General features: G+C 48.6%; 2 protein-coding genes across 2 annotated transcripts; one reads left to right on the plus strand and one right to left on the minus strand.

Annotated features, from left to right (window-relative positions):
• Window positions 1-695: 695 nt before the first annotated feature.
• On the minus strand, window positions 696-2,789 carry LOC138355224 (mucin-1-like). Its single transcript, XM_069310083.1, has 2 exons — window positions 2,761-2,789; window positions 696-2,679 (listed from the first exon to the last, which is right to left on the minus strand). Exons 1-2 carry the CDS (start codon window positions 2,787-2,789, stop codon window positions 696-698), a joined length of 2,013 nt encoding a protein of 670 aa, XP_069166184.1.
• A 4,993-nt stretch (window positions 2,790-7,782) lies between these two features.
• On the plus strand, window positions 7,783-22,738 carry LOC123769329 (protein SON-like). Its single transcript, XM_069310084.1, has 3 exons — window positions 7,783-7,791; window positions 10,671-11,937; window positions 22,374-22,738. The coding sequence occupies exons 1-3, from the start codon at window positions 7,783-7,785 to the stop codon at window positions 22,736-22,738; spliced, it is 1,641 nt and encodes a 546-aa protein (XP_069166185.1).
• The last annotated feature ends 346 nt before the right edge of the window (window positions 22,739-23,084 follow it).

Genomic DNA, 23,084 nt, shown 5'->3' on the forward strand with positions numbered 1-23,084 from the left:
GGCGCGGTCGTCACTGCTCCGTGCTCGGACGCTGGATCCGGGTCCGTAACAGTCCGTGATGCTCCTGATGTATTTCCATGAACTTTATTGTGTTCTACTTTGACCACAAAATTTGGAGAACTTCGTTCGTTTAATGCTATTTCCATATTTTGGTAATGTTATTTTTCTTTCTTAGTTTTCTTAAATGCATAGTGTCTTTGTGTTTCTAGTGATATAGGGCAGCCAGCCATCTCTAGGGCACCCCTCAAATTTCCATAATTTATTCTAGAAGATATGTATCATTTTGGATCTCCCTGACTGTAGTTGTAAGCGCATAAGCCATGATAATTAATCCTCTGTGATCCGTTACTAATTGATAGTCCAGCAAATTATATTACATGTTGACGTGCTGGGTCAGAGACGGCCATAAGTCCCAGCCATAGAGGCAATAACGAGGCTCACGTTATGTCAACACCTCTTGACCTTTGACCTTATACGTTTGGTAAATGTTTCCTTAACACGCATTGATGTCTTGCATGCCTTGTCGCATGATTCATTAACTGGTCGCATGATTCATTAACTGGTCGCATGATTCATTAACTGGTCGCATGATTCATTAACTGGACGCGTGATTCACTAACTGGACGCGTGATTCACTAACTGGACGCGTGATCCACTAACTGGACGCGTGATCCACTAACTGGTCGCGTGATCCACTAACTGGTCGCGTGATCCACTAACTGGTCGCGTGATCCACTAACTGGTCGCGTGATCCACGAACTGGTCGCGTGATCCACGAACTGGTCGCGTGATCCACGAACTGGTCGCGTGATCCACGAACTGGTCGCGTGATCCACGAACTGGTCGCGTGATCCACGAACTGGTCGCGTGATCCACGAACTGGTCGCGTGATCCACGAACTGGTCGCGTGATCCACGAACTGGTCGCGTGATCCACGAACTGGTCGCGTGATCCACGAACTGGTCGCGTGATCCACGAACTGGTCGCGTGATCCACGAACTGGTCGCGTGATCCACGAACTGGTCGCGTGATCCACGAACTGGTCGCGTGATCCACGAACTGGTCGCGTGATCCACGAACTGGTCGCGTGATCCACGAACTGGTCGCGTGATCCACGAACTGGTCGCGTGATCCACGAACTGGTCGCGTGATCCACGAACTGGTCGCGTGATCCACGAACTGGTCGCGTGATCCACGAACTGGTCGCGTGATCCACGAACTGGTCGCTTGATCCACGAACTGGTCGCTTGATCCACGAACTGGTCGCTTGATCCACGAACTGGTCGCTTGATCCACGAACTGGTCGCGTGATGCACGAACTGGGCGCGTGATGCACGAACTGGGCGCGTGATGCACGAACTGGGCGCGTGATGCACGAACTGGGCGCGTGATGCACGAACTGGGCGCGTGATGCACGAACTGGGCGCGTGATGCACGAACTGGGCGCGTGATGCACGAACTGGGCGCGTGATGCACGAACTGGGCGCGTGATGCACGAACTGGGCGCGTGATGCACGAACTGGGCGCGTGATGCACGAACTGGGCGCGTGATGCACGAACTGGGCGCGTGATGCACGAACTGGGCGCGTGATGCACGAACTGGGCGCGTGATGCACGAACTGGGCGCGTGATGCACGAACTGGGCGCGTGATGCACGAACTGGGCGCGTGATGCACGAACTGGGCGCGTGATGCACGAACTGGGCGCGTGATGCACGAACTGGGCGCGTGATGCACGAACTGGGCGCGTGATGCACGAACTGGGCGCGTGATGCACGAACTGGGCGCGTGATGCACGAACTGGGCGCGTGATGCACGAACTGGGCGCGTGATGCACGAACTGGGCGCGTGATGCACGAACTGGGCGCGTGATGCACGAACTGGGCGCGTGATGCACGAACTGGGCGCGTGATGCACGAACTGGTCGCGTGATGCACGAACTGGTCGCGTGATGCACGAACTGGTCGCGTGATGCACGAACTGGTCGCGTGATCCACGAACTGGTCGCGTGATCCACGAACTGGTCGCGTGATCCACGAACTGGTCGCGTGATCCACGAACTGGTCGCGTGATCCACGAACTGGTCGCGTGATCCACGAACTGGTCGCGTGATCCACGAACTGGTCGCTTGATCCACGAACTGGTCGCTTGATCCACGAACTGGTCGCTTGATCCACGAACTGGTCGCTTGATCCACGAACTGGTCGCGTGATGCACGAACTGGGCGCGTGATGCACGAACTGGGCGCGTGATGCACGAACTGGGCGCGTGATGCACGAACTGGTCGCGTGATGCACGAACTGGTCGCGTGATGCACGAACTGGTCGCGTGATGCACGAACTGGTCGCGTGATGCACGAACTGGTCGCGTGATGCACGAACTGGTCGCGTGATGCACGAACTGGTCGCGTGATGCACGAACTGGTCGCGTGATGCACGAACTGGTCGCGTGATGCACGAACTGGTCGCGTGATGCACGAACTGGTCGCGTGATGCACGAACTGGTCGCGTGATGCACGAACTGGTCGCGTGATGCACGAACTGGTCGCGTGATGCACGAACTGGTCGCGTGATGCACGAACTGGTCGCGTGATGCACGAACTGGTCGCGTGATGCACGAACTGGTCGCGTGATGCACGAACTGGTCGCGTGATGCACGAACTGGTCGCGTGATGCACGAACTGGTCGCGTGATGCACGAACTGGTCGCGTGATGCACGAACTGGTCGCGTGATCCACTAACTGGACGCGTGATCCACTAACTGGACGCGTGATCCACTAACTGGACGCATGATCCACTAACTGGTCGCATGGTCCACTCCATTCCCTATCCCCTCCTCTCTTAATTCCCATTTCCCCTCTCCAGCTTTCTCCCCTTTCGTCTCCCACCCCCCTCACACTCCTCTGCCCCTCATAACCCCTCTCTCCCAATCTCCCCTTCTCACTCCTCCCCCCTTTCAACCTTCCTGTCACCCCCTCTGTCCTTCCCTCTCTTCAAATATCTTCCCTTCGCACCTCTTTTCAATCATCCCCCTTTCTCAATCTTTTTTTCCCTATTTGAGTGTCTGCCTCTCTCTCTCTCTCTCTCTCTCTCTCTCTCTCTCTCTCTCTCTCTCTCTCTCTCTCTCTCTCTCTCTCTCTCTCTCTCTCTCTCTCTCTCTCTCTCTCTCTCTCATAAACTATTTTAATAGTCTGCCACTGGAGTGTTGTGGTCCGGTGGTGGGAGGAGCGTTGCGGGGGGAAATATTAACAAATACATTAGTTACCAATTTGCTTTGAGAAAGAGGCGGGTCTGGAGAAAGCAACTGAAGCTGTGGGAGGACCGTCTGTGTTATGGTAGTACAGCTGAAGCATGAATAACAGAAACATCTTAATGTTTCTGAGATATGTGAATGTTGTTGTATATTACCTTAAGAAAAACGATTTTGAAATTATATTTTCAAAATATTGAGCTAGGTGTAGCCGGCAGGCAGTACCAAAAATAGTAGTGAGGGTCAGAATGTGACCCTGGCATGTTGTTCTTCCTGGAATTCTAGTGACCCCTACCAGCCTATGTCTGTCCCGTACCTCAGACTATACCCCCCTGCAAAGTTGGGTGAGGGTTGATCCAAGCGTCTGGTTTCCAACCCTGGACAAACAGACATTCTATTTTATAGATATGTATATACCTTTTTTTTTATTTATTATGTTCCGCTCGGGGAGCCGGTCGGCCGAGCGGACAGCACACTGGACTTGTGATTCTGTGGTCCCGGGTTCGATCCCGGGCGCCGACGAGAAACGATGGACAGAGTTTCTTTCACCCTATGCCCCTGTTACCTAACAGTAAAATAGGTACCTGGGTGATAGTCAGCTGTCACGGGCTGCTTCCTGGGGGTGGAGGCCTGGTCGAGGACTGGGCCGCGGGGGACACTAAAGCCCCGAAATCATCTCAAGATAACCTCTTATGTTCAAGAAACCATTCCTTTTCTGTTTTCGGTTGCTGCCTTCTCCCCCACTTATACCTGCTTTGTGATTTTCTCGCTCCCTCCAACATTCATTATTTTACATTTATTTGGGTTGAAATCGAGCAGCTGTCTATCCTAGACAATCTACAGGAATTAGACCGTTCTTGCAACTCGTCCAGATTCTTCAGATCAGATCATTATAAAGTCCTCTCCCGCCATAATTATATTTGTTTTATCATCTACTTGTTTTCACTTTTTCTGCCTACAGGATCGAGCTGTTAGCTCTTGGACCCCGCCTTTCTAACCGTCAGTTGTCTAATAAACTGACTCTCGACCAATTTTTCTCTAATACCTAATCCATATAATAATATATATTATAGAGAAATATATCTGTCACACACACACACACACACACACACACACACACACACACACACACACACACACACACACACACACACACACACACTGAGGATGATAGGAGGAGGCTACAAGATGACCTAGACAGAGTGAAGGAATGGTCCAACAAATGGCTAAAGTTCAACCCGAGTAAATGCAAGGTCATGAAACTAGGCGGTGGAAATAGGAGGCCAGACACAGGATACCGAATGGGAAATGAAGTACTTAATGAAACGGATAGAGAGAAAGATCTAGGAGTTGATATCACACCAAAACTGTCTCCTGAAGCCCACATAAAAAGAATTTCATCTGCGGCACAGCCTTCAGGAACTTGTGTTAGGAATCATTCAGAACCTTGTATACCGCATATGTAAAGACCACTCTTGGAGTATGCGGCCCCAGCATGGAGACCGTATCTTGTCAAGCACAAGACGAAGCTGGAAAAAGTTAAGAGGTATGCCACTAGACTAGTCCCAGAACTAAGAGGCATGAGTTACGAGGAAAGGCTGCGTGAGATGCACCTCATGACACTGGAAGACAGAAAAATAAGAGGAGACATGATCATCACCTACAAAATTCTCAGAGGAATTGACAGGGTTGATAAGGAGAAACTTTTTAACACGGGTGGTACGCGAACAAGGAGACACAGGTGGAGACTGAGTACCCAAATGAGCCACAGGGAAGTTAGAAAGAACTTTTTCAGTGTCAGAGTAGTTAACAGGTGGAATGCATTAGGCAGTGATGTGGTGGAGGCTGACTCCATACACAGTTTCAAATGTAGATATGATAGAGCCCAGTAGGCTCAGGAATCTGTACACCAGTTGATTCACGGTTGAGAGGCGGGACCAAAGAGCCATTTACTAACTACTCTGACACTGAAAAAGTTCTTTCTAACGTCTCTGTGGCTCATTTGGGTACTCAGCTTCCACCTGTGTCCCCTTGTTCGCGTCCCACCAGTGTTGAATAGTTCATCCTTGTTTACCCGGTCGATTCCCCTGAGGATTTTGTAGGTTGTGATCATGTCCCCCCTTACTCTTCTGTTTTCCAGTGTCGTGAGGTGCATTTCCCGCAGCCTTTCCTCTTAACATATGCCTCTTAGTTCTGGGACTAGTCTAGTAGCATACCTTTGGACTTTTTCCAGCTTCGTCTTGTGCTTGACAAGGTACGGGCTCCATGCTGGGGCCGCATACTCCAGGATTGGTCTTACATATGTGGTGTACAAGATTCTGAATGATTCCTTACACAGGTTCCTGAACGCCGTTTTGATGTTAGCCAGCCTCGCATATGCCGCAGACGTTATTCTCTTTATGTGGGCTTCAGGAGACAGGTTTGGTGTGATATCAACTCCTAGATCTTTCTCTCTGTCTGTTTCATTAAGTACTTCATCTCCTATTCTGTATCCTGTGCCTGGCCTCCTGTTTCCACTGCCTAGTTTCATTACTTTGCATTTACTCGGGTTGAACTTCAACAGCCATTTGTTGGACCATTCACTCAGTCTATCCAGGTCATCTTGTAGCCTCCTACTATCATCCTCTGTTTCAATCCTCCTCATAATTTTTGCATCGTCGGCAAACATTGAGAGGAACGAATCTATACCCTCTGGGAGATCATTTACATATACCAGAAACAGTATAGGTCCAAGGACTGACCCCTGCGGGACTCCACTTGTGACGTCTCGCCAATCTGAGACCTCACCCCTCACACAGACTCGTTGTCTCCTGTTGCTTAGGTACTCCTCTATCCACCGGAGTACCTTCCCTAGTCTTGTGATGTGAAAATACTGTGTGTGTGTGTGTGTGTGTGTGTGTGTGTGTGTGTGTGTGTGTGTGTGTGTGTGTGTGTGTGTGTGTGTGTGTGTGTGTGTGCGCGCCCGCCCGCCCGCGTGTCGAACAAGACAAGTTGGAGGCATCTGGAAGCTACGGTCATCCGTCGAAAACATCAAGTTTTAAATAATTTAATATTGGGTATTTACTTGGTCTCTTGATGAGTGCACCAACTGGTGTGTGGCGCCAGCTGATGCTGAGGGTAAACTACACGTCGACTAGTGGGCCAGCTGATGCTGAGGGTAAACTACACGTCGACTAGTAGGCCAGCTGATGCTGAGGGTAAACTCTACACGTCGACTAGTAGGCCAGCTGATGCTGAGGGTAAACTCTACACGTCGACTAGTAGGCCAGCTGATGCTGAGGGTAAACTCTACACGTCGACTAGTAGGCCAGCTGATGCTGAGGGTAAACTCTACACGTCGACTAGTAGGCCAGCTGATGCTGAGGGTAAACTACACGTGGACTAGTAAGCCAGCTGATGCTGAGGGTAAACTCTACACGTAGACTAGTAGGCCAGCTGATGCTGAGGGTAAACTCTACACGTAGACTAGTAGGCCAGCTGATGCTGAGGGTAAACTCTACACGTAGACTAGTAAGCCAGCTGATGCTGAGGGTAAACTCTACACGTAGACTAGTAGGCCAGCTGATGCTGAGGGTAAACTCTACACGTAGACTAGTAAGCCAGCTGATGCTGAGGGTAAACACTACACGTAGACTAGTAGGCCAGCTGATGCTGAGGGTAAACTCTACACGTAGACTAGTAAGCCAGCTGATGCTGAGGGTAAACTACACGTAGACTAGTAAGCCAGCTGATGCTGAGGGTAAACTCTACACGTCGACTAGTAGTCCAGCTGATGCTGAGGGTAAACTCTACACGTCGACTAGTAGGCCAGCTGATGCTGAGGGTAAACTACACGTCGACTAGTAGGCCAGCTGATGCTGAGGGTAAACTCTACACGTAGACTAGTAAGCCAGCTGATGTTGAGGGTAAACTCTACACGTAGACTAGTAGGCCAGCTGATGCTGAGGGTAAACTCTACACGTAGACTAGTAAGCCAGCTGATGCTGAGGGTAAACACTACACGTAGACTAGTAGGCCAGCTGATGCTGAGGGTAAACTCTACACGTAGACTAGTAGGCCAGCTGATGCTGAGGGTAAACTCTACACGTAGACTAGTAAGCCAGCTGATGCTGAGGGTAAACACTACACGTAGACTAGTAGGCCAGCTGATGCTGAGGGTAAACTCTACACGTAGACTAGTAAGCCAGCTGATGCTGAGGGTAAACACTACACGTAGACTAGTAGGCCAGCTGATGCTGAGGGTAAACTCTACACGTAGACTAGTAGGCCAGCTGATGCTGAGGGTAAACTCTACACGTGGAGTAGTAAGCCAGCTGATGCTGAGGGTAAACTCTACACGTAGACTAGTAAGCCAGCTGATGCTGAGGGTAAACTCTACACGTCGACTAGTAAGCCAGCTGATGCTGAGGGTAAACTCTACACGTCGACTAGTAGGCCAGCTGATGCTGAGGGTAAACTCTACACGTCGACTAGTAGGCCAGCTGATGCTGAGGGTAAACTCTACACGTAGACTAGTAGGCCAGCTGATGCGCTGATGCTGAGGGTAAACTCTACACGTAGACTAGTAGGCCAGCTGATGCTGAGGGTAAACTCTACACGTAGACTAGTAGGCCTACCTTGAGGTTACCTTGAGGTGCTTCCGGGGCTTAGCGTCCCCGCGGCCCGGTCGTCGACCAGGCCTCCTGGTTGCTGGACTGATCAACCAGGCTGTTGGACGCGGCTGCTCGCAGCCTGACGTATGAGTCACAGCCTGGTTGATCAGGTATCCTCAGGCCAGCTGACAACACCTCATAATAACTTTGATTATATTAACAGAGGTTAATATACATTGACACGCGGAGTAATTCCCGCGACAGGACTCATTTGGGCAGAAAATATATTTTGTCTCCCTCGTCAGTGACAGTTATGGCTGCATATATTTTTCCCAATATACATATTGTAAAGCTTGCTACTGATTTAGTGTGACTGTAAAGCTTAGCACTGGTCGAGATTAATTCGTAAAGCTTGTAACTTTTCCAAAGGTTCATTTGAAGAGCGTGACAGTGGTCTAGAGTAAGGCTCAGAAGGACTCGTATATCCTCTGAGGAATACAACACTTCCTTGAGAAATAAAAGTACTTATTGGTACTTTTCACCAAATACTTACCGTATGTTGTGATGGACCGCCAGAAACTTGAAATTTGTATTTTCTGAATTTGGACAAACTGGGAACTTTGTTTTAATATGATTACACAGCCCATCCTCCTGTGTAGGTAGTACTTACAGTAACGTTGAGGACCATGGTATATATACCGACCTACAACGATATGAGAAAGTAGAAATCTGAACTATTGAGTTGGACAAAGGGGAAAACTATTTTTTTACTTGCTTTGCTTTGACAAACTAAACTCACCTACCCTCTCTAGGCCTAATACACCATATACTGAGGCCTAATATAGTACATATATGTGCTATACTAGGCCCAGGAATATTTAAGTTTATTTTTAGCTTCATTTATTTTAAAAATTCGTTACTAGTCAGTATAATACTATCTAAAAGCTAAGTACGTACGAATTCGTGACTATTTACGACCGCCACAATAGTTACTAACTAAACAGGAGGATGAGTTGGGATAATATCCTTGACGATGCGAATTAATTTAAATTATATGACAGAAATAAGGTTAAATATGAAGATCATAACAAATTATTACTTAATCAAAATAGGACATTAATAAATTCTCAAATATATCCAACAAGGGTTAAATAGTTTGAGTTAATTTTAAATACCTTCATGGTCTTTAAAAGTAGAAAGTTACAAGATTTTCTACAGTGCAGATTACAAACTTTTACAAAAATGATCATCTGGTGTATAAAATCAAATATTATTTAATATATAATAAAATTAAAATAATGTCTTCAAAAGAAATTAAACAATAATGAATTCTTTCACTCAAATAAATGGTGCTGTATAACCCTTAATGAAAGCTTCTCTCTCATGAAGGCAAGAAGATAAGTTAACACCGCCACACACACACACACACACACACACACACACACACACACACACACACACACACACACACACACACACACACACATCTAGTCAAGCATAAGACTAAACTGGAAAAGGTTCAAAGGTTTGCCACCAGACTAGTACCCGAGCTGAGAGGTATGAGCTACGAGGAGAGACTATGGGAATTGAACCTCACTTCGTTGGAAGACAGAAGAGTTAGGGGGGACATGATCACCACATTCAAGATTCTCAAGGGAATCGACAGGGTTGATAAAGATAAGCTATTTAACACAAGGGGCACACGCACTAGGGGACACAGGTGGAAACTGAGTCCCAAATGAGCCACAGAGATATTAGAAAGAACTTTTTTAGTGTGAGAGTGGTTGACAAATGGAATGCATTAGGAAGCAATGTGGTGGAGGCTGACTCCATACACAGTTTCAAGTGTAGTTATGATAGAGCCCAATAGGCTCAGGAACCTGTACACCTGTTGATTGACGGTTGAGAGGCGGGACCAATGAGCCAGAGCTCAACCCCCGCAAGCACAACTAGGTGAGTACAACTAGGTGAGTACACACACACACACACACACACACACACACACACACACACACACACACACACACACACACACACACACACACATTCTCTCGTATGTGTGTGTGTGTGTGTTCGAAGCAGGAGGTCAGACGGGTGCGGTTAGCCTCTCACAACTTTCCATGACAAACTTTGAATATATGATAACTGTGAAAGAAAAGGTTTGGGTCGAACCCCATACACCTTTCTTTAAGTATGATTGGCTCCTATTGCGATAGCCCAACCACTTGGGTTGGACGGTAGAGCGACGGTCTCGCTTCATTCAGGTCGTCGTTCAATCCCCGACCGTCCAAGTGGTTCGGCACCATTCCTTTCCCCCCTTCCCCCCGTCTCATCCCAATTCCTATTCCTGATCCGTTTCAAGTGCTATATAGTCTAAATTGCTGGGCGCTTTCTCCTCACAGTTCCCTTCCCTTGTTGCGTCAACAAACAACTGCGCCGTTTGAAATGTGGGTTTGATTGTCTAACAATCTAACAAACAAAACAAAAGGTGTTTAACAAAAATGTTCAGCTTTTATCGACGTTGACTGAACGTCGATAACTTAGATTTAATGTTATCTGAGTATGTTTTGCCCAATAAGAGAGAGAGAATAAAAAAGACGGTGATGATGCTGGGGGAGAGGGAAGGAGAGAGGGGTATGAAGGTGGAGAGGGAGAAACGAGTGAGGAGACTGGGGGGGGGGGGGTAGATGAGAAAAGGGAAAGTGGGGAAGAAAGGTGGAAAGGATGAAAGGAAAGGTCCTCAGCTAGGTGCAGTAAACAACAGTCAGTAGCGCCAGTCATCAGCTTGGTGCAACAGTCAGTAGTGCCAGTCATCAGCTTGGTGCAACAGTCAGTAGCGCCAGTCATCAGCTTGGTGCAACAGTCAGTAGCGCCAGTCATCACCTTGGGGCAACAGTCAGTAGTGCCAGTCATCACCTTGGTGCAACAGTCAGTAGTGCCAGTCATCAGCTTGGCGCAACAGTCAGTAGTGCCAGTCATCACCTTGGTGCAACAGTCAGTAGTGCCAGTCATCAGCTTGGCGCAACAGTCAGTAGTGCCAGTCATCAGCTTGGTGCAACAGTCAGTAGCGCCAGTCATCAGCTTGGTGCAACAGTCAGTAGTGCCAGTCATCAGCTTGGTGCTACAGTCAGTAGTGCCAGTCATCACCTTGGTGCAACAGTCAGTAGTGGCAGCCATCACCTTGGGGCAACAGTCAGTAGTGGCAGTCATCACCTTGGGGCAACAGTCAGTAGCGCCAGTCATCACCTTGGTGCAACAGTCAGTAGTGGCAGTCATCACCTTGGGGCAACAGTCAGTAGTGGCAGTCATCACCTTGGTGCAACAGTCAGTAGTGGCAGCCATCACCTTGGGGCAACAGTCAGTAGTGGCAGTCATCACCTTGGGGCAACAGTCAGTAGTGCCAGTCATCACCTTGGGGCAACAGTCAGTAGTGCCAGTCATCAGCTTGGTGCAACAGTCAGTAGTGCCAGTCATCAGCCTGGTGCAACAGTCAGTAGTGCCAGTCATCAGCCTGGGGCAACAGTCAGTAGTGCCAGTCATCAGCTTGGTGCAACAGTCAGTAGTGCCAGTCATCAGCTTGGTGCAACAGTCAGTAGTGCCAGTCATCAGCCTGGTGCAACAGTCAGTAGCGCCAGTCATCACCTTGGGGCAACAGTCAGTAGCGCCAGTCATCACCTTGGGGCAACAGTCAGTAGCGCCAGTCATCACCTTGGGGCAACAGTCAGTAGTGCCAGTCATCACCTTGGGGCAACAGTCAGTAGTGCCAGTCATCAGCCTGGTGCAACAGTCAGTAGTGCCAGTCATCAGCCTGGGGCAACAGTCAGTAGTGCCAGTCATCAGCTTGGTGCAACAGTCAGTAGTGCCAGTCATCAGCTTGGTGCAACAGTCAGTAGTGCCAGTCATCAGCTTGGTGCAACAGTCAGTAGTGCCAGTCATCAGCCTGGGGCAACAGTCAGTAGCGCCAGTCATCACCTTGGTGCAACAGTCAGTAGTGCCAGTCATCAGCTTGGCGCAACAGTCAGTAGTGCCAGTCATCACCTTGGTGCAACAGTCAGTAGTGCCAGTCATCAGCTTGGTGCAACAGTCAGTAGTGCCAGGTAGCGCCAGTCATCAGCAGTCCGTCAGCGGGCCGCGGCTCCTCGCCCCATCCACTGTCATTTAAATGAAATTCAGGATTACGGTTTTCCAGGCGGGATATTCCGGCGAGGTACGCGCCACTGATTCATATTCACTGTGAGAGTGAACAGTGATTAGTGTATTCTGGCACCACCAGGGGCGGCACTGCTGCTGCTCCGGCTCCGGATCGTGCTGCTGCTGCTGCTCAGGCTCTTGCTGCTGCTGCAGCTGCTCACGCTCTTGCTGCTGCTGCTGCAGCTGCTCAGGCTCTTGCTGCTGCAGCTGCTCAGGCTCTTACTGCTGCTGCTGCAGCTGCTCAGGCTCTTACTGCTGCTGCTGCAGCTACTCAGGCTCTTACTGCTGCTGCAGCTGCTCAGGCTCTTACTGCTGCTGCTGCTTCCAAACTTTCTACTCTTTCTCCATATATTACTGCTGCTTCCACTTCAGTTTCTGTTGCTGCTGCCAGTTCTGTTCCATTTGCACACTTATTTATTTTATTTATATATATACAAGAGTTGTTACATTCTTGTACAGCCACCAGCACGCTTAGCGTTTCGGGCAGGTCCTTAATCGTAATATTCCCCGGAGTACGACCCTGCCAAATAGTTTACCAACCAGGTACGCATTCACTGCTGGTTGAACAGAGGCTACAGTTAGGGATTGGTGCCCAGTCAATCCTACCCAGCCAGGATACGAACCCAGGCCAAAGCACTCGGGAAGCGCCGGGCGAGTGCTTTACCACTGCGCCACGGGGAGCAATGAATGTTGCGCGTAGGAGAATAATAGTCGTGGCTTTTGTGGCATATTTACAAAAACATAAAATTCTATACAGAGATGTAGACAATATGGCTAGTATGGCTAGCCATATTTTAGCTAGAATATGGCTAGTATGACAGTGCCGGACACTGTCATACTAGCCAGTGTGTGGGGTCACTGTTGGAGGAATATGGTGAGTTGTGGTGCAGTCTCTCCCCCCCCCCCCACCGCCAGGTCACACAGGTGGTGCAGTGTCCTCCCACCGCCAGGTCACACAGGTGGTGCAGTGTCCTCCCACCGCCAGGTCACACAGGTGGTGCAGTGTCCCCCCCACCACCGCCAGGTCACACAGGTGGTGCAGTGTTCCCCCGCCAGGTCACACAGGTGGTGCAGTGTTCCCCCGCCAGGTCACACAGGTGGGGCAGTGTCCCCCCCACCGCCAGGTCACACAGGTGGTGCAGTGTCCTCCCACCGCCAGGTCACACAGGTGGTGCAGTGTCCCCCCCCCCCACCACCGCCAGGTCACACAGGTGGTGCAGTGTCCCCCCCCACCACCGCCAGGTCACACAGGTGGGGCAGTGTCCCCCCCCACCACCGCCAGGTCACACAGGTGGGGCAGTGTCCCCCCCACCGCCAGGTCACACAGGTGGGGCAGTGTCCCCCCCACCGCCAGGTCACACAGGTGGGGCAGTGTCCCCCCCAACCACCGCCAGGTCACACAGGTGGGGCAGTGTCCCCCCCACCGCCAGGTCACACAGGTGGGGCAGTGTCCCCCCCACCGCCAGGTCACACAGGTGGGGCAGTGTCCCCCCCACCGCCAGGTCACACAGGTGGGGCAGTGTCCCCCCCACCGCCAGGTCACACAGGTGGGGCAGTGTCCCCCCCACCGCCAGGTCACACAGGTGGGGCAGTGTCCCCCCCACCGCCAGGTCACACAGGTGGGGCAGTGTCCCCCCCACCGCCAGGTCACACAGGTGGGGCAGTGTCCCCCCCACCGCCAGGTCACACAGGTGGGGCAGTGTCCCCCCCACCGCCAGGTCACACAGGTGGGGCAGTGTCCCCCCCACCGCCAGGTCACACAGGTGGGGCAGTGTCCCCCCCACCGCCAGGTCACACAGGTGGGGCAGTGTCCCCCCCACCGCCAGGTCACACAGGTGGAGCAGTGTCCCCCCCACCGCCAGGTCACACAGGTGGGGCAGTGTCCCCCCCCCCCCACCGCCAGGTCACACAGGTGGGGCAGTGTCCCCCCCCCCCACCGCCAGGTCACACAAGTGGGGCAGTGTCCCCCCCCCCCACCGCCAGGTCACACAGGTGGGGCAGTGTCCCCCCCCCCCACCGCCAGGTCACACAGGTGGGGCAGTGTCACCCCCCCCCCACCGCCAGGTCACACAGGTGGGGCAGTGTCCTCCCACCGCCAGGTCACACTGTAACGGGGGGTGGGGGAAATGGCTCTCTCTTGTCCATTATCCCCCCCCCCCCCCACCCAGTTAACTAACGAGGCCGGGGGAAACAGCTCTCTCTAGTCCGTTATCCCGTCCTCAGTTAGCTAACTATTCTAGAGCACCTCCAGAGTTCCTAAGGCAGCCTCTCTCGTTCTAGAGAGAACTCTAGAACACATTTCACTGCCACAAACGTCTAAGAGAAACGAAAGGAAAGAAATGAATAATGAAGTAATTAGTGAGGGGTTGGGGTGAGAGAGGTAGAGAGGTGGGAGGAGCGAGGAGGGTAGTCAGTTGAAAGGGAAAGTTCGGAGAGGGGTGGAGGGGGGAGTAGATAGGTAGAAGTAGAAAAGTAGATAGAAGTAGAAGAGTAGATAGTAGAAGAAGAAATGCTGCCACCATCCATTCAAGACCATTACATACAAGACAAGGAATGGAACTTGTCTGTATCACAAAATTCTCAAAGATGTTATCACGAGGTCATTATTAGTATGTTCCCTCTGTATCATGTACTCATTAAAATCATGAACCCATTGACCGCAGAGGCTTTCTCACCTCAACTCAAAAACTCTAGGGAACACAGTTAAAGCCAATTTAAATAATAAATTCATAATTATATTTCACATGAAGTATCATAATTTAGCAATTCCAATGTTCAAGATTAATATGCCAAGTGAGTCATCATCCAAGAATTCGAGAACCCTACAACTTGACTGTCCCTGATCATCACACAACAGTTGTAAACACGACCAAGTCACCTTAATGTTCAACTCACCAAGTGTCTGCCTATAGCTGGATAGAGGGGGAGGGGGGAGTCCGTAGTTGACAGAGACTGTCCCGCCTCACCGGCTGATAGCCTCCCTGGCTAGGCCGTCTTCTCTGCTCTGCTGGCTGGCTCCTGTTCTATCCTATTGCTTGCTCTATGCTCTGCTCTCCGAGTATATATTGGGAAACCTAGTAACTCACTCCGCCCACAAGTAGATAGCCTCAGGTACTCTACCAAGCCACTCCTTAAACGTCGGCATGTTTGAAGGCCAATTATCAGATTAGCAGAAGCAAGGTGGAATTCGCATGATCTGACCTCAGGTCACTTGAGGTCATTAACGCTTAGAGGTGTGAGACTCAGGCCGACCAAACTGGCGCCTCTCAAATCCTTGTCTGTGACTCTTGTATCTCCATGTATTAAATAAAACTAAACCCAACACTTTTACAGTGTTACAACACAGGTGGTGCAGTGTTCCCCGCCAGGTCACACAGGTGGTGCAGTGTTCCCCCGCCAGGTCACACAGGTGGGGCAGTGTTCCCCCGCCAGGTCACACAGGTGGGGCAGTGTTCCCCCGCCAGGTCACACAGGTGGGGCAGTGTTCCCCCGCCAGGTCACACAGGTGGGGCAGTGTTCCCCCGCCAGGTCACACAGGTGGTGCAGTGTTCCCCCGCCAGGTCACACAGGTGGTGCAGTGTTCCCCCGCCAGGTCACACAGGTGGTGCAGTGTTCCCCCTCCAGGTCACACAGGTGGGGCAGTGTCCCCCCGCCAGGTCACACAGGTGAGGCAGTGTTCCCCCGCCAGGTCACACAGGTGGTGCAGTGTTCCCCCGCCAGGTCATACAGGGAAGTCTTACGGACCAGAGAGTTGCCGGGGCCAGATTCACGAAGCAGTTATGCAAGCACTTACGAACCTGTACATCTTTTCTTAATCTTTGGCGGCTTTGTTTACAAATATTAAACAGTTAATGAGCCCCGAAGCCCCAGGAGGCTGTTTATAACAACAGCAACAACAGTTGATTGGGGAAGTTTTCATGTTTGTAAACTATTTAATAAATGTATCCAAAGGCGTCAAAGACTGAGGAAAGATGGACAGGTTCGTAAGTACTTGCGTAACTGCTTCGTGAATGTGTAAACACATGTGTACCTTACATACAGACGTCACGCATGTGCACCTTACATACAGATGTCACGCATGTGCACTTTACATACAGATGTCACGCATGTGCACCTTACATACAGATGTCACTCATGTGCACCTTACATACAGACGTCACGCATGTGCACCTTACATACAGACGTCACGCATGTGCACTTTACATACAGACGTCACGCATGTGCACCTTACTGGCCTACATATACACAGTTGCCTGAGCCATTATAATTATTGCATGTACTTGACTGTGTCATCATTATGAACAAGAAGTGCAATGGCGATTGGCAAGACGGCAATTAATATTGAAAATATATGTTGTGGTTGTAGTTTAACATGAGCCAAGCCTCGCCTAACTTACCTACAGTCAGTGACATGCTACAGACTTAAGCCCTAGTGTTGAGAGACTGTCTGCTGGAGTGCAGACATTATTGGTGGAGTATGTTAAAGGGAACGGCTGCAGGGAATGTTGTGCGTGTGTGTGTGTGTGTGTGTGTGTGTGTGTGTGTGTGTGTGTGTGTGTGTGTGTGTGTGTGTGTGTGTGTGTGTGTGTGTGTGTGTGTGTGCGCGTGTGTGTGTGTGTGTGTGTGTGTGTGTGTGTGTGTGTGTGTGTGTGTGTGTGTGTGTGTGTGTGCGTGTGTGCGTGTGTGTGTGTGTGTGTGTGTGTGTGTGTGTGTGTGTGTGTGTGTGCGTGTGTGCGTGTGTGTGTGTGTGTGTGTGTGTGTGTGTGTATTCACATAGTTGTACTCACCTAGTTGTGTTTGCGGGGGTTGAGCTCTGGCTCTTTGGTCCCGCTTCTCAACCGTCAATCAACAGGTGTACAGATTCCTGAGCCTATTGGGCTCTATCATATCTACACTTGAAACTGTGTATGGAGTCAGCCTCCACCACATTGCTTCCTAATGCATTCCATTTGTCAACCACTCTGACACTAAAAAAGTTCTTTCTAATATCTCTGTGGCTCATTTGGGCACTCAGTTTCCACCTGTGTACCCTTGTGCGTGTTCCCCTTGTGTTAAATAGACTGTCTTTATCTACCCTATCAATTCCCTTCAGATTCTTGAATGTGGTGATCATGTCTTCTGTCTTCCAGCGAAGTGAGGTTTAATTCCCGTAGTCTCTCCTCGTAGCTCATACCTCTCAGCTCGGGTACTAGTCTGGTGGCAAACCTTTGAATCTTTTCCAGTTTAGTCTTATCCTTGACTAGATATGGACACCATGCTGGAGCCGCATACTCCAGGATTGGCCTGACATATGTGGTATACAAAGTTCTGAATGATTCTTTACACAAGTTTCTGAATGCCGTTCGTATGGTGGCCAGCCTGGCATATGCCGCTGATGTTATCCGCTTGATATGTGCTGCAGGAGACAGGTCTGGCGTGATATCAACCCCCAAGTCTTTTTCCAGCTCTGACTCCTGAAGAATTTCCTCTCCCAGATGATACCTTGTATCTGGCCTCCTGCTCCCTACACCTATCTTCATTACATTACATTTGGTTGGGTTAAACTCTAACAACCATTTGTTCGACCATTCCTTCAGCTTGTATAGGTCTTCTTGAAGCCTCAAACAGTCCTCTTCTGTTTTAATCCTTCTCATAATTTTAGCATCGTCCGCAAACATTGAGAGAAATGAATCGATACCCTCCGGGAGATCATTTACATATATCAGAAACAAGATAGGACCGAATACAGAGCCCTGTGGGACTCCACTGGTAACTTCACGCCAATCGGAGGTCTCACCCCTCACCGTAACTCTCTGCTTCCTATTGCTTAGATACTCCCTTATCCACTGGAGCACCTTACCAGCTACACCTGCCTGTCTCTCCAGCTTATGTACCAGCCTCTTATGCGGTACTGTGTCAAAGGCTTTCCGACAATCCAAGAAAATGCAGTCCGCCCAGCCCTCTCTTTCTTGCTTAATCTTTGTCACCTGATCGTAGAATTCTATGAAGCCTGTAAGGCAAGATTTACCCTCCCTGAACCCATGTTGGCGATTTGTCACAAAGTCCCTTCTCTCCAGATGTGTTACTAGGTTTTTTCTCACGATCTTCTCCATCACCTTGCATGGTATACAAGTCAAGGACACTGGCCTGTAGTTCAGTGCCTCTTGCCTGTCGCCTTTTTTGTATATTGTGACCACATTCGCCGTCTTCCATATTTCTGGTAGGTCTCCCGTCTCCAGTGACTCACTATACACTATGGAGAGTGGCAAGCAGAGTGCCTCTGCACACTCTTTCAGTATCCATGGTGAGATCCCATCTGGACCAACAGCCTTTCTAACATCCAGATCCAGCAGGTGTCTCTTGACCTCCTCTCTCGTAATTTCGAACTCTTCCAAGGCCGCCTGGTTTACCTCCCTTTCTCCTAACACAGTGGCCTCACCTTGTTCTATTGTGAAGACCTCCTGGAACCTCTTGCTGAGTTCTTCACACACCTCTCTGTCATTCTCTGTATACCTGTCCTCGCCTGTTCGAAGTTTCAATACCTGTTCTTTCACTGTTGTTTTCCTTCTGATGTGACTGTGGAGTAGCTTTGGTTCGGTCTTGGCTTTGTTTGCTATATCATTTTCAAAACTTTTCTCTGCTTCTCTTCTCACCCTGACATACTCATTCCTGGTTCTCTGGTATCTCTCTCTGCTTTCTGGTGTTCTGTTATTCCGGAAGTTCCTCCACGCCCTTGTGTTCAGTTTCTTCGCTTCCATACATGCCCTATTATACCATGGATTCTTCTGTTGCTTCTCGGATTTTGTTGCTTCTCGTGTGTGTGTGTGTGTGTGTGTGTGTGTGTGTGTGTGTGTGTGTGTGTGTGTGTGTGTGTGTGTGTGTATTCACCTATTTGTATTCACCTAGTTGTGTTTGCAGGGGTTGAGCTCTGCTCTTTCGGCCCGCCTCTTAACTGTCAATCAACTGTTACTAACTACTATTTTTTTTCCACACACACACACACGCACACACACACACACACACACACACACACACACACAGGTGACGGTTGAGAGGCGGGACCAAAGAGCCAGAGCTCAACCCCCGCAAACACAACTAGGTGAGTACAACTAGGTGAGTACACACACACACACACACACACACACACACACACACACACACACACACACACACACACACACACACACCAAGGAAGCAGCCCGTGACAGCTGACTAACTCCCAGGTACCTATTTACTGCTAGGTAACAGGAGCATCAAGGTGATAGAAACTCTGCCCATCGTTTCTCGCCAGCGCCGGGAATGGAACCCGGGCCAGAGGATCACGTGACTAGCGTGCTATCCACGCAGCCACCGTGCCTCTGTGTGCGCGTTCACCTTGCCGGTGTTGTTGCACAATGATGGTCGCGCTCGACACCAGTGTTCACTGCTAAGAGGTGGAATACTACATATATACAATACATATATGATCACGGAGAGATGGCTCATTTACCCGGGAACTTAAACAATGCAAAGGGGCTCTTTTTAAAATAACAAATTTCAGCGATTTAATAGTGTAAGTGACGAATACTTGATGAATATAAAGGGAGTACAATTTATTTGGTAAAATTCCGCGTGGAATATTAAAATCCACTGGCAGTGACATGCTGTGGCTGAGCAGTTAGTGCTCGAGGAATTCGTGGATAAGCTGTAGAACTTAAATATTATTGTATAACATACGTAGTATTCTGAAATGAGATATTTTGATGGCTAAAACTGCTCCAGGATGAACTCTCAAACATAATGTGTCAATTGGCCCAGTGGTAAGATACTCGCTCCGCGCTTCGCAAGCTATTTGACCCTGGTTCGTATCCTGGCCGGGAAGGGGTCGTATTCTAGGGAAATTTAAGATTGAGGACCTGCCTAAAACGCTATGCGTGCTAGTGGCTTTACAAGACTGTAAGAACTCTTATATAAAAAAATTGAAGTAAAAATGACACAAGTGGTTATTAGATTGAATAATGTAAGAAGTAATAGACGCCTCTAAATACTTAATTGCTAATATATTATGATATCGGTAGAATTTAGATGTAACAACTAGGGATGTCAACTTCTAACTCTTCAAGATCATAATGTGCTTCTGACACTATGTTGGCGCTCAACTGATAAATGAATCTAGCGTTTTTAGGCAAAAAGAAACACCACAGTCGCACATGTGTTTGTTGTCACGCTGTTGCTGGCTGTTGTGTCCCGGCCTCTCAACCTTCACCCGTTCTGTCAGCAACTGTAATGTGTGTCCTGGTGACAGGCTCGGTTACTGAATTGTTATTTGCCGAGTTGCGGTTGACAATAATAGCAAATATTGTGTTCAATATCTGGACCTTATATCCACTCTCTGGCTTTCGTTTCACAAAAAAATCCAACATGACACCGGCATGCTGCCTGCCTGACAGTGGGGAAAGTTGTACTGGTTCCTTGTCCCACTCCAGCTCCCTGAGTACACGTACCTGTAACTTCAACGGTAGATCCTATGATCTCTTATTGCCTACTAGGTTGTAATGTGAAGTAATTCCTCATCAATGGACTCCAAATTTTAACTTGTTGCTGAACTAATGTACATTTACGTTATGCACAATATCCTATATAGACAGGAGTAAAACTTACAAACACATTACTATAGGTAGACCTACAGCCTCTGAAGGAGACATACACTTGGTCGTTATCCTTTAACTCCCAGTACACGTTAATCTTTTCTGGTCTTAAGCACATTCAACACCATGAAAGTTGTTAAGGCCAGAGTTGCATAATAATACACCAATGAGAATGTGGCTTTGTGTTTCAAAGAATGTGTTTCAAAGCAATGAGTGCAATGAGAATGGTGGCCGGCAAGTTAATTGAGAGTGCAGGCAATTATCTTGAAATAAATTCCCTCACGCGCTCAGGCCACATCCAGTCCTGACCAGTTTCAGAGTAGCAATCCTTTCTCTTTCCCAGGATGCTGTGAGCAACTCCAAATGTCATACATTCCTGTAACTGCTCATTTTACAAAACAATGACTAATCTGATTTTCTATATATATATCTCATACAACCTTCTAGCGGTCTTTTTCCTTAGTCAAGCTTCTTACAAACTTCTCTTAAACAAAGTAGAAATTTACATTGTGTTAATTCGTCATACGGTTGGTAGTATTTCTATTCGATCGCCCGTTTATTGTGCTTGCTTGGCACAGGGCGGTGTTTGTCACTTAGCCTCACCCGGGCCACAACAGTCCTGCTTCAGGACTCTTATGACTAGGCCAGTCAAGGTGTCGTGGACAGGTAGGTCAAACTTGAGTGTGACAGCGTCTGTGTTCATTTCCTTATGTCATTTGCAGTCTGGAGAGTGAGTAAGTACTTAGACATTGCTAAGGTGGAATACTGAATGAAAGTAATCTTGATTATGCAAATGGGAGGCTGAGTAAATATTAGTGACAAACTTGTGCGAAATTAACAGGCTATCTTACCTTGCGATAATTTCTGGGCTCAACGTCCCCGCGGCCCGGTCCTGGACTAGACATCCAGGCTAGGCTAGGTTGATGGTTTTATTTGAATGTCGTTCTGTATACAGAAATGTTTATTCTTGTCATATAATACTGCGTGATTGACGTGTAATATCTTCCATGTTATATGCAAATATGTGTAACTTACGTTAATTTAGTTAAAATCACGAGTACTCGGCGTTTGTATTGTAATCTATAGTGGTTGACTAAGTCTTATAACAATTGTCAAGGAGTTAAACTGTGACAAAGATATCTATAAATATCATATAGGTAATTTGAAAGAGTTAGTAGTTCATTAGTTGCCCAAGTGACATGCTCCTCTCGACTCCTTGCCAACCTTCTCAAGAAAAATCGACTGTCGTAGCTCAGTCGATTAAGGCAGTGTCTGGGATGCTCCCGGACGCAGGTTCGAATCCTCGTCACGGCCCTTGTGGATTTGTTCATTTGATGCGTCACGTTAGTGTGATCTCTGTGTGTAGGAACCTTGTCAATTTGACCATTTATAGGAGCTGGCTGGAAAGTCTTATATTCAGATAACTAGTATGTGTTGTGGGAAGGGTTATTTGTTAGCATTATTGCTTGTGCAGATAACAGATTGCTGGCTTCTAATTACTAAAATTGTCTACCTGTTAGGTTAAAGGGATAAGCTGACCAACATGGCGGTTATGTACGTTTGGCAACAAGCCTAGGAGGATGTGAGCCACAACCCGCTCCCCTGTTCTAGTTATATTGACCAGCGACCTTATATTGACCAGCGACCTTGTATTGACCTTATATTGACCAGCGACCTTATATTGACCAGCGACCTTGTATTGACCAGCGACCTTGTATTGACCTTATATTGACCAGCGACCTACGTGTACGTTTGGCAACAAGAGGAGGAAGTGAGCCACAACCCGCTCCCCTGCTCTAGTTATATTGACCAGCGACCTTATATTGACCAGCGACCTTGTATTGACCAGCGACCTTGTATTGACCAGCGACCTTGTATTGACCAACGACCTTATATTGACCAGCGACCTTGTATTGACCAGCGACCTTGTATTGACCAGCGACCTTGTATTGACCAGCGACCTTATATTGACCAGCGACCTTATATTGACCAGCGACCTTGTATTGACCAGCGACCTTGTATTGACCAGCGACCTTGTATTGACCTTATATTGACCAGCGACCTTATATTGACCAGCGACCTTGTATTGACCTTATATTGACCAGCGACCTTATATTGACCAGTGACCGTGTAAACGATCGCTCTACAATGTAAATATTACTGTACTTTTTCAAGCTATATTAAATTGCTATGACAGATAATACTAGTTAGTGCTTATATTTAGTTCAGTTCCAGCGCCCCAGGTGTGAATACCAACTTAAATATTGTGTGATATCATTTTTTAAGTGTTACCAACCTTGGTAATATATTTAGTCAAGGCTTAGTGCCTCTTGGTAACCCATGGTGCTAGTCTAATTGTACTTTGGTTTTTTAGATCCATTTGTTCCTGTTGATTGAAATTGGTAATTTTCAGGCAATATTGTAATTAATCAGTATTGCACGAGTGA

Source organism: Procambarus clarkii, chromosome 66 (genome assembly GCF_040958095.1).
Source record: "Procambarus clarkii isolate CNS0578487 chromosome 66, FALCON_Pclarkii_2.0, whole genome shotgun sequence".
Lineage (NCBI taxonomy): Eukaryota > Metazoa > Arthropoda > Malacostraca > Decapoda > Cambaridae > Procambarus > Procambarus clarkii.